This window comes from Mus musculus, chromosome 16 (genome assembly GCF_000001635.26).
Source record: "Mus musculus strain C57BL/6J chromosome 16, GRCm38.p6 C57BL/6J".
Lineage (NCBI taxonomy): Eukaryota > Metazoa > Chordata > Mammalia > Rodentia > Muridae > Mus > Mus musculus.
In genome coordinates, this window is record NC_000082.6 from 91,884,780 (window position 1) to 91,896,462 (window position 11,683).

Genomic DNA, 11,683 nt, shown 5'->3' on the forward strand with positions numbered 1-11,683 from the left:
CGAGTGCTGGGATTAAAGGTGTGCGCCACCACTCTCAGCTTGCAAACAGGCTTCTGAAGCCAAAAAATTGTATGCAAAATGTGTGTGGGTATTTCGTATAGTGCATAGGGCTTTTTATAGCTGGGTACAAGAGCCCACAGGGCCCAACAGCTGCCCCAAGGGGACCGTGATGTAACGGGACATTTGTGAGACTTGCTGGCCCACTGTTGATGTTGGTGCTGAGCACTGTGCAAGAGTTCTCCTATCCCTGCGGGCAGGAGAACACTGGAAGCACGGGGACTGTGTCCACGAGGGACCCAGCCACAAATGCTGGGGCCACATTTAGCTATTGAACAAGAAATGGCCCGAGTCCCGGGTTCTTGGATTCACCCTTAGGACAATGGATTAAAATAGGGCAGGGACTGAATATGCCTTCCACAGCTCAAGCGTTTCCTAGGTGACTTTCTCAAAAAGAAAGGTTAAAGGATAAAGAAGTGGAGTGAGTGGGAGGAGTCTCGGCATCCCAGAACCCTGCGCTCACCCGGCTGCTGGGGGACTTTTGGATCTGGCTTCCTTCTGGGGGGCATTGCTAAGACAGATGTTTGAGAAGGCGCCATAGCAGGCTGAGCCATCTGTGTGACTGAGCCCAAGTTTAGAGACAAGTGCAGGCTATGGAGTCTAACTCACCTTGCAGCTTTGAGGTCAGGCTCAGTGGTGGATGGGAAGGCGTGGAGAGCGTTTCTATAACGATAGCTTAATTCCCGCCGGTTTCCTGGCACCGTCTTGGCTACCCTGGGCTGTTCCATCCCAATGAGAAACAAACCGAATGGTGCAGAAAGGGGAGGGAGCAAAACCTACCACTGTAACTCTAGGAAGTCTGGAAGCTGAGACCAGTTCACCAAGATCTGATACCACGATTCCCTTGACGGATAATTCTCGTTAGGTAGCTGTATGTAAGACTCTCTCAGTCCTCAACCCAGACAAGCCCCGTGTGCGAGGGAGGAATCCCTGAGGAGCCCTTGGTAGGCCCCAGGAGCTTTCTCACTGAGGATTCACTGGAGGGCGTGGAGGGTGTGTTAAATCGCAGTGCCCTGGGCCCCTCCCTCTCCCAGAGAAAGGCTACTTGGCGAAGTTCTGGTCATTTGTTTACAGACCCAGAGCATTTGCAGGTGCTGCAAGGGCGAATGTGGTCGGGGGTGGGGGGTGGGGGAGGGAGGGGATGAGTGGGAGGGGGGAGGGCGGGAGGAAGAAGTCACAGTGTTCTATTGCGCCCCCTTGTGACAAGTGGCAGGAAGGCACACCCCCACCTCTCAGCATATGTATTTTACAAATTCAAGTTCTGTAATTAAATAAAGATCATCTAATAAAAAAAAAAAAGTATATGTGGGGGACCACTTTTTTATTATTTAAAATTTGTTTAAATATTTATTTATTTATTATATGTAAGTACACTGTGGCTGTCTTCAGACACTCCAGAAGATAGCATCAGATTTTGTTATAGATGGTTGTGAACCACCATGTGGTTGCTGGGATTTTAACTCAGGACCTTTGGAAGAGCAGTCAGCACTCTTAACCGCTGAGCCATCTCACCAGCCCCCGGGGGGACCACTTTTATGTAAAAAAAAAAAAAGGGGGGGGGACCAGCCCTACTCATGGACTGTTACTGAAAATCTGAGCATCTGCGGCAGGGTGTCTGCACTGATAAGTCACAAAGGTCCTGTGTGAACAGAACTCCAAATAAGAAGCTAAGTGAACAGAGAGCTAGCCTAGCTCAGGGCAGCTAAGGGCCTTCCCTTCCAGCAGCCTCGGCCTCTACAAAGGCCTCGTGGGAGCTGCCTGCGGCTGGCAGGGCTTTCCAATTTGCTTGAGGCCTACTGCTCAGCTTCCACGAGTACCCCACAGCGTCCTCGCCTGAAGAGTCTTCCCGGTCATGTCTGCACGCATCTGCCTGGTCTTCATATCCACCAAGAGCCTTGGCACAGTTACTGTAGACTCTAAAAGCTGGTCTCCGGATAACCACATACCTGAAAGAAGCCTGCTGTGGACATAGGGTCTAGAGACCATGCACGGCCTCTGGACTCTCTTGGACTCTCCGTTCCTTACCACTGTGGACAGGAGGACCAGGGGCGAGCTGGCCTCTCTGAGCCCTGGTTTCCTTGTCTGTATCATGAAGATGATTCTGGAAATTTTGAGAACCACTCAAGGCAGCGGTCAGCTCCCGAAACAGTGGCTGGCGTGGGAGCTCTGGTGGGTGTTAGCGGGTCATTTAACCCTTTCCGTGCTTCTGATGGAGCATGTGTTTGCTACTTGGATTTATGACCACAAACTTTATGGTGTAACACAAGGGGGATTTATCCCCTTACAGTTCCAGAGTAGAAAGTCCGAAGTCGGGGTGCGAGCAGAATGGTCCCCCTTCTGGGTGCTCTGTGCTGCTTTTCTGCTTCTGGAATTGACAGTGATGTGTGGGGTCTCTACGCCGGGCTGTGCCACTCCTGTTTCTACAACTCAACCCACAACCCCAAGCTGATGAGACCATGGTGCCACCTCCATAGTCACAAGGACCTTCGGGAGTCTTCGCTGTGGAGCTGTGGGCTTCCCCAGCCTCGGACTAAAAGTTCTCCTAAATGGTTGTGTCTTGCAGGGTGCTCAGACCTGCATCTCTTAGATATGCTGACCCCGACTGAGAGGAAGCGGCAAGGCTACATCCATGAACTCATTGTCACGGAGGAGAACTACGTGAACGACTTGCAGCTGGTCACAGAGGTACCAGCAGCCCTGGGAGGCTGGGGTTGGGCCTGCGGGGATGGCAAGAGGTGGAGGCCCTGCTGAGGGCGCCATGCCCTGTCTCTGAGCCTTGGGCAGACTCTGGTGTATGGGGAATAACACAGGGGGTTTTACCCTGAGAGGACATGCTCACGTTTTTTTCCCACACAGCCACCATGTGAGACAGAGAGGCAGTTCTTACCGGAGCCGAGGCCAAGAGCTCACACGTCCCAAGCTAATGACTAACAGAGAGATGCCTTTGGGTTATGATTTGGGACTCTTGAGTTTTAGCTCGGCCACCAACTGATTGGTGTCATCTAGCTAGTCACATGACACCCCAGACCTTAGTGTTGGCTCCTGAGGACAACAGCTAGCTGCACACAAGTCTCTTGAGTTACTTCTTGTGTCCCATAAGCTCTTGAAAAATCCACCGTTAGGGCTGGACATGAAGACATGTTCCCCGGGGCTCTGTCAGGTTGCTGGCCTGGGATGGGCTGCCCTTGTGGGGAGCCAGTAAAGGTCTTGACACTCTGTCTGAAAGGATGAAACGGAGTTTGTGATCCTCGCTAAAGAGAAGTAACCTTTGAACCCACACGCAGTGAGAGTGACCATGTCAGGAGGTAGGTTTACAGAGCAAGACCTGAGAGAGTCACCTTCAACATGAAAAGTCCCTGTCACGGTTTGTAAACTGGTACCCTCACGAATGCCATGAAACTGTAATGTCGCCTACACACCCAGGAGGGAGAGTGATTGCCTCTTTGGTGTTATGGGAGTTTCAGGCTAAAAATGCTAGTCCACAAGGGTTTCCCCAATTATGTTGTCTCAAGACGTCTGCCTGCTATTACATGTATGGTCAATGTGTGAGGTATGAGTGTCACCTACTTCCATGTGGCAGCCGGGGCAGACATTACCCAGTTCACCATCAGATTGGCAACTTGTGCAGAACAAGGCTCCCAAGGATCAGCCACAAACAGGCCACGTTCCTGTGCCCAAAGAATTTCAGAGGAGCCTCTGCCCCAGGTGCCAAGGACTGCCTTGTGGGCAAGGGGCCAGCCCCATGGAGTCCCACTGAGGTCTGTGATCAGCTTTGAGCTATATGCTCACCCACCCAGAGCTTGGGAAAAGGGTGTTTATTTAACAGAGCCCAGGAAGAGGGAAGCATTGTCCTCTCAGGACCCACCTGCTTCAAGTTCAGTGCTAGCTTTGTGGTTGCCTCCCTCAGACCCATGGCTTGTCGGGTTGTAAAGAAGGTGTCACACATCTCCGTAGACTTTCTCAAGCTCTCCTGTCCTCTTGGGCCCCTTCCTCAGAGTGGGCAGGTGAGGTAGTCCCACTTGCACGCTTGATGATCTAGTAGCATCCTAGCTTCCTGTCGGTGGAGCCAAGCTTCCTCCTCAGAGGTTCGCCTGGACTCCCCTTGTCAAGCACTTGTCCGTCCAGGAGAAGGTGCTGTCTCCAGTTCTCTCCCTTGTGCTAAACAAACCCAAGTATGCACGTAGTTGTGTGTGTGTGTGAGTGTGTGTGTGTGTGTGTGTGTGTGTGGTATGTTGAGCTAACTGTCTGCTTTCTGAACGGCTTCGTTTTCTACACCTGTAGATCTTTCAGAAACCCCTGACGGAGTCTGAGCTGCTGACAGAAAAAGAGGTTGCTATGATTTTTGTTAACTGGAAGGAGCTGATCATGTGTAATATCAAACTGCTGAAGTAAGCTTTTCCCCTCTAACCAAGGATGCTGCCCCTCTGTGGCATGTGTGCCAGCACCTCTGTGTGGTCTCTCTGTGCTCCTCATGCATGCCACCCACGTGTCTTTCTTTCCCCACCTCACTCCCACCTGCTCTTCATCGCCATCCTCCTCCTGGGCTCTCATTCCTTCCAGAGATACGCTGTGGATTTCTCACAGCGGAGAGTGAACTGCGCGTGGACACAGGTTCCTGTCCTGACTGTGGCTCCAGAATTTCCTGAACTGGGACAATTCTGGCTCCATCCTTGGGGGTGGGCAGTTCCAGCCCCAGGGTCTAGCCTTGGACCTGGGTTCCCAGCAGTGGCTCTCTGTCTCTTGAGAGTGTGAGAGTGCGGGATGACTCTCCACCAATGTGAGCAGATTATCTCAGGAGGGTCCTTACAATTGCCTGAGGCCATGTATGCCTCGTACCTGTTTAGTCTGCAGAGGGTCTGCAGGGCCAGAACTAAGGGACCCAGGCTAGACCTTACCTCTTTGAACCTCAGTTTCCCCAAGTATACCCTTAGAGGATTGAATTGGACTATAAATGGGCCGCAAAGATCTCCTCAGTTCATTAAAAAAAATCAAAGCAATCAGAACACGGATTCTGTCACAAGGCCCTAAGTGTGATGTCACTAGAAAGCAGACTAAGATCTGGCGCCCAAGGCACAGCAGCTGGGGGCTTGTCCCAGGGCACAGAGCGAGGCAGCTGAGGGTCAGAGCCACCCTTCCTCTGACGGAGCATTCTGGACAGGATCCAGATGCTCGCATTTGCTCCCGAGCTCTGGGAAGCTGCCACGGTCTAACCAGGTCCCTGTGCACATGTGCAGCAGCTTCAGGTCCCTCGGTCTGCAGCAGGCGTAGGCAAGGGCGTGGAGCCAGGAGAGGTGAGCAGGAAGCAGTAGGCACGGGCTCTCCTCCCTCTGTGCCAGGCTCACGCTCTGGAAGCTGTCTGTGCCTCTGTGGGGTACCAGACTCTTGGGCTCTCATCTCACTGTTACTGTCTAGCTGGGTCGTTTTTTGGGGGGGGGGGGGAATGGCTTTATAGCCAGTCCCTGGGCCTCTGTGTCCTCATCTGTAAAATGGCAGTTGTGTTTTTTTTTTTTTTTGTTGTTGTTTTTTTGTTTTTCTGTGACTATAACAAAAAAAAAACCCCTGAGGCTACCCTCTCCATCAATAAAGGAAAAAATGTTTCTTTAGCCTTGGGGCCTGTAGGTGAAAGCCTCATGGCAGATACCATGACAACAAACATAGGGGGCGGGACTAAGGAAGGGGTCATGTGGACCAGGAAACCAGAGATTCGGGATCTGACTTGTTTTTTTTTTTTTGTTTTTGTTTTTTGTTTTTTTCATGAGGCAGTGTCTCACTGTTACCATGTAGACCCAGGCAAGCCTCGAACTCACCGAGATCCTTCTGAGTCCGCCTCCCGAGTACTGGGATAAAAGGCGTGTCCAGCGCCCAGCCTCTGGCTTGTTCTTTTATAACAGCTTGCTCTAAACAGAATTAGCCACACACCACGTTACTGGGCAGCTGTAGAGTGGGGGGGGGGGGGGGGGGGCGATGTGTCTCAAGTATCCCTTAGAAGGCTAATGTCTCCCAACAGGATGTTAATGAGGGCTGGCCGCTGGCTTTCCCAACTTTCCCCTCCTTCACACACACACATACACACACACACTCACACACACACACACACACACACTCTCACACTCACATACACACACACTCACACACACACACACACACACACTCACACACGTTCCTGCTCTAGTCCTGAAGAGACTCTAGTCCTTGCGAGGGCCGGTCTGTGTGCCCTCCTCTGTTAGCTCTGACCTGCTCCATTGCCCTGAGGTGAGAACTGTGAATAATATTGACAGCTGGAGCATCTAAGAGAAGTGGGGTGACTTCCCTCAAGTCCTCTGGGCATGGCGCCCGGACTCAGAAGGGACTTTCACTCTGATCCACCTTCCCTCACAGAAAGTGTCAGGAGGCACAGTTCCTGTTTTTCCTGCACCTTTATCCTTCATCACAGCAGCGACCTCACGCTGCTGACTCTCCTACTCTTTCATTATAGCAGCGAGATCCGCCATGACCAAAGCAACTCGGGGAGGAAAGGGTTTATTTGGCTTATGGTTCCATATTGCGGTGCACCACTGAAGAACGTCCGGACAGGAACTCAAGCAGGGCAGGAACCTGGAGGCAGGGAGCTGATGCACAGGCCGTGCAGGGGTGCTGCTTACCAGCCTGCTCCCCATGGCTTGCTCAGCCTGCTTTGTTATAGAACCCAGGACCACCAGCCCAGGGATGACCCCACCCACAACAGGCTGGCCCCACCCACAATGGCGCGGGGCCTCCCCATGGATCACTAATTAAGAAAATGCCCGGCAGGCTTGCTTACAGCCCGATCTTATGGAGGCATTTTCATCATTGAGGTACCTCTCTGATGCCTTCATCTGTGCCAAGTAGACATAGATCTTGCCAGCACGGTTATTGTCCAGAATTTGGTAAGATTCTATTACTGAAGACAACACATAACATCACGGGGTGGGGGCCAATGCCAACCTAAAACCTTCACAGCTCCTAGCGTTTCTGGTGCCAGAAAAGCCTGTGTGATGGTGTTAGGGCAGAAGAGTAATCGATAATCTTACCCAGCTTGAACCCTGAGCCCTGTGAGCTACAATAACGGCTGGCCTGAGAAGGAGAGTGCTCAGTGCTTCGGGAACATTAAGGGATGCTAGGACTCTATGACTGTCGATGTCCGCTCAGCCCGAGGACGTCCGGTGGAGCCACTGTGAGCTTAGTGAGCTTAGTGAGCGATCTGTGACTGCCCTTAGCTGGTTCCTCCCCATGTTGATCATGGCTTCTCATGTGTGATCTTTCTGTGAGGTGGCAGCTCATCAGAGGGCCCAGTCTTCTCATGGCTGTGGCTGCGACAGCCGACTCACTGGATCACCTTCTATTTCACAAGTCTACCTGGGCAGTAGAACATTCTAGAAAGAGATTCTCAATTGAACCTAGCAGGTAGTAAGTCAGGCCATGACTTCAAGCTGGGTTTCCTGGTTAGACAACTTAATTCTAGCTTGGTGATAGAATAGATTATCAGAACTCAGGGACTGACTGAACACCTTCAAGATAATGAGCTTTGTGTCCCAGACCCACCTTCTCTACTCTTCCACCATCATTTAAAGAGGAGGAAGCCGGTAATAGACCTTGTATAATCCTTCCAGAAGAGCTGCTTTTGGGCCAACAATGAACTGAGGGGCTTAAGATCAGCTTGTACCATGGTCCTTCATTAACTACCAGTGGCTAATACTAGAACAAAGTTCTGCACCGTCCCTCCTGTGGAACCTGGGCCGTCCCAAGGACACCCAGCTGCTGCCTTTCTCAAACCCCAGATGGCCATTGCCAACCTGCCCCATGGGAGTATGCCCTAGAGGGAAAATCAGTGCTCACTTATGTGACTGACTGTCCCCCAGGTTACCTTCCTTGGCTTTCCCAGGACAAGGAACCCTTCTTTAGCAGAAAAAAAAAAAAACAAAAAACAAACAAACAAACAAAAAAAAACAATGTGGGAGAAAGAAAAACAAATGGCCTGAAGATTTTAAAGATGGAGACCTGCATAGTGGAACCTCCTCGAAATTGCTTAGCCTTACCCACACCTCATGGTTTCTCCAATGTGACCATGAAATTAGCTACGGGACACTGTAGGGATGCCTCCATAGGACACCTCCATAGGACACCTTCATAGGCCATCTCCATAGGGACACCATGCAGCCTTGTCCTGAAATCATGTAGTATACCCACACACCTGCCCACTGATTCCCCTTCTTGTGACCGGGGCAGCTGAACACTTGGTCTTGCTCTCCTTGCCATGGGGAAACTGAGCTATATGCTGGTAAGACTACACACTTACAAGGATGGCCAGTCCACCCTGGCCGTGTGGCTCTGCACACTGCACACAGCAGGTAGGCCCAGGATCAGACACTGCCTGTCCGTTCAGCAGCTTCCCTCAGCCTCCAGGATAGGAATTGTCTTATTTTATTTCATAATCGTTTACCTAGTCAGCTTTAAGTTAGACACACCAATGATGCCGTGAGCAGAAGGGATACTTCACATGATCATTTTTATCTGACGTTGGGAAATACGATGAGATTGTTTGTGGCAATGGATTTGAAAGCTTGCCTTTCTTTCCGTTGCTGGCATAACTTCCCTCAGAGGATGAGGGTTCCAGAAATGGGCTCAATGCTCAGACTGAGCCAGCCTTGGATATCACCATAGGTAATGCAGTGGGACAGCCACACAGAGATCCTCTCTGAGGTATAAAGGAAGGAGAAACACACGGCAGACAGTCACCATGCTGGACAAAACTGCCCAGGCCACCCTCTCTGTAGTACTGGACTCATGTCTTTCTCTGTCCCTCATCTCCCAAATAGATGCTCTAGCGGCTCTCCCATCTGTGTCTCTCCCACCCATTCTGTTTCTCTGCAACCTGAAAGTGTGAGGTATCACCAGGGCAGTGACAGCGGGCGACTCACCTCCCATGTTTCTGTGCAGAGCGCTGAGAGTCCGCAAGAAGATGTCTGGGGAGAAGATGCCGGTGAAGATGATTGGCGACATCCTGAGCGCCCAGCTGCCGCACATGCAGCCTTACATCCGCTTCTGCAGCTGCCAGCTCAATGGGGCTGCCCTCATCCAGCAGAAGACGGACGAGGCTCCAGACTTCAAGGAGTTCGTCAAAGTAAGGGTGACCCTGGGGACTCTCTCCAGAGTGTTGTCTTGAGGTGTGAGGGGCTCATCAAAAGTCCACAGGCATCTTTCCACTAGTGGCCTCCAGGGATGGATGGAAGTTTTCAGTGGTACTGAACTGGCAGGTGTGGGTCTCAGTAGAGGAATGTGCTTGGACAGGAGAGCCATCCGGGGTCTGAACGCTTTGAAATAGCATCACAGATACGTTGTCCATGTATTTGTGGTCTTTCTTTCTTTCTTTCTTTCTTTCTTTCTTTCTTTCTTTCAATAAAAAAGATTCATTTTATTTATTTAATGTATATGAGTACACTGTAGCTGTCTTCAGACACACCAGAAGAGGGCATCAGGTCCCATTACAGATGGTTGTGAGCCACCATGTGGTTGCTGAGAATTGAATCAAGACCTCTGGAAGAGCAGTCAGTGCTCTTAACCACTGAGCCACCTCACCAGCCTTGTTTGTGGTATTTCTGAGAATCGTGTCTAAATCCTTGATTTCATTTTCTTGGCTCACACACAGAGGAGTCCACCTCTTCATGTAGCATCAACGTTGCCCCAGCCTCTGCCTTTCACACACAGAGGGTCACCATAGCCCTGGGGTCCCTGTTTTGGCTTGCTTCTTGTTACTCTGATAAAAACCACTCTGACCAAAGGCAGCTTAGGGAAGTGAAGTTTATCTGGCTTACAGGTTAGAGTCTATCGCAGAGGGGAATGGGGCAGGAGCTCAAGGCCAGGATCTAGAGGCAGAGAGACTGAAGCAGAGATCTTAGAGGAAATGCTCCTTACTGGCTGGCCCTCGGGCTCAGACTCAGCCACCTTTCTTAGTTCCCACCTACCTGCTAAGAGGTTCTGCTGCCCAGAGGGCACCCAGCCTTCTACATCAGTTAGTGATGTAAAACATTGTCCCACAGACCAATCTGATGAGACAGTGCCTCAGCTGAGGCTCCCCTTTCCCAGGTGTGTCAAGCTTAGACATCATAACGCCTTTCCCAACGGAAGATCGTGGGCGTGAACTCTGGCCTTTCCATTGGATTCGGTATGAGATGCCACAGTGGGTTAAGCATCTTTTGCTAAGTAAACAGCATGACTGTGCCTCAGACTTTTGGGGGTGGCCATGCTCACCTCAGGAATCATGACAGTGAGGTATCTCTGCGGCATCTTCTTGGTCAGAGCCTCCCATAAGTGCAGTGCTCTGTGTGAAGCTCAGGTGTTTCTCTGAGTTGAGGGATTTTCTATGCTAACCAATGAATGAGGTGGCTGAGATATCTGTGGTGGGAATGAAGGCTGAGAAGTGACCGAGGCTGAGACAGAGGCAGAGGGCAGTGCCGGGCTGCCAGCAGTCCTTCCCTGTTTCAACTTTGGGGCAGGCTGATGGAAGCCCAGGCCAGGGGCTTGCGGTCCCTCCTCCTTCTCACTAGAACTGTTTCACTCTCCTCCTGTGTTTCCAAGATGGCGGCATCCAAAAATTGACATCAGGGCCAAGGGCTGATGGTTTGGATGTCAGAACTCCAGATACCTGTGCCTAAACCGGCTTTAAACAGGACCCCACTCTTTGCTGATGGGAGAGAAGGATTTTTTTTTTTTTTTTTTTTTGCCAGTAGAAGGACTCTTATCCACTAGAGGCATTAATACAGTTGGTAAAAGTGGTTGGGAAGCTGGGTGGTTGGGAGGATGATTCGGGGTAAGGCACTTTCCAATCCCAGCACCTACAGAAAAGTAGGAGAGAACCAGCTCACACATAAACACACCCACATGTGCACACACACACGTGTGCACACATGTACACACATAAACACCAAATACATGCTTACTTCAAATGAAGTAAGAAGAAAGATACCGAGAGCCACTGGCGAAGACAAATTGGCAGAGACTGGAGCTTTAGCCCTCGGGTCTCTGCTCCACGATGCAGCCCTGTCTGGGGTCACTGAAGCCTGTGCAGGCTACACCCTGAATGAGAGAATTATAATATTAGTCCTTCTGCTTCTCTGGCACTTAGTGGGGTTTTTACTCTCATTGAATAGTCTTTTGACTCTTCTGGATCCCTGGCATATCATGAAGGTTTTCAGACATCTGGAAGAAATTCTGAAATCAGAATGTCCTTTCACAGAAGGTATGCAGGCAGGCTGCGGGTAGGTCCTATCCAGGGTCCCGTCCTCCCTCTACATACCGCCTCAGCCTGGATTATGACAGCTGGACAAGGCCTTCCAACTCCAGGCAGCTCAGCCACTCTCCAGGTGGATGGGTAATAGGCAGGGAGTCCTAAATGAAAAAATGTAATGTTACTGGCTTTGCATTTTGCGGATTTCTGAACCACATTTTAAAAAAAAATACCATCTCCTCTTTCAGAGACTGGCAATGGACCCTCGGTGCAAAGGAATGCCTCTGTCCAGCTTTATACTGAAGCCTATGCAGCGTGTCACAAGATACCCGCTGATCATTAAAAACGTAAGTGTGGCCCCCCTGTGCCTTCACCAGCCAAGGG

At 50.9% G+C, this 11,683-nt stretch overlaps 1 protein-coding gene across 8 annotated transcripts in view; it reads left to right on the top strand.

The window, feature by feature from the left end:
- The window catches only part of Itsn1 (intersectin 1 (SH3 domain protein 1A)), a 191,282-nt gene that overhangs the window by 155,470 nt on the left and 24,129 nt on the right, over positions 1-11,683 (top strand). For all 8 annotated transcript variants that reach the window (XM_006522934.4, NM_010587.2, XM_006522931.3 and 5 more), the window contains 4 exons: positions 2,621-2,742; positions 4,339-4,445; positions 9,013-9,196; positions 11,548-11,646. In XM_006522934.4, coding sequence (XP_006522997.1) covers positions 2,621-2,742; positions 4,339-4,445; positions 9,013-9,196; positions 11,548-11,646 — 512 coding nt within the window. The remainder of the gene's footprint in view (positions 1-2,620; positions 2,743-4,338; positions 4,446-9,012; positions 9,197-11,547; positions 11,647-11,683) is intronic.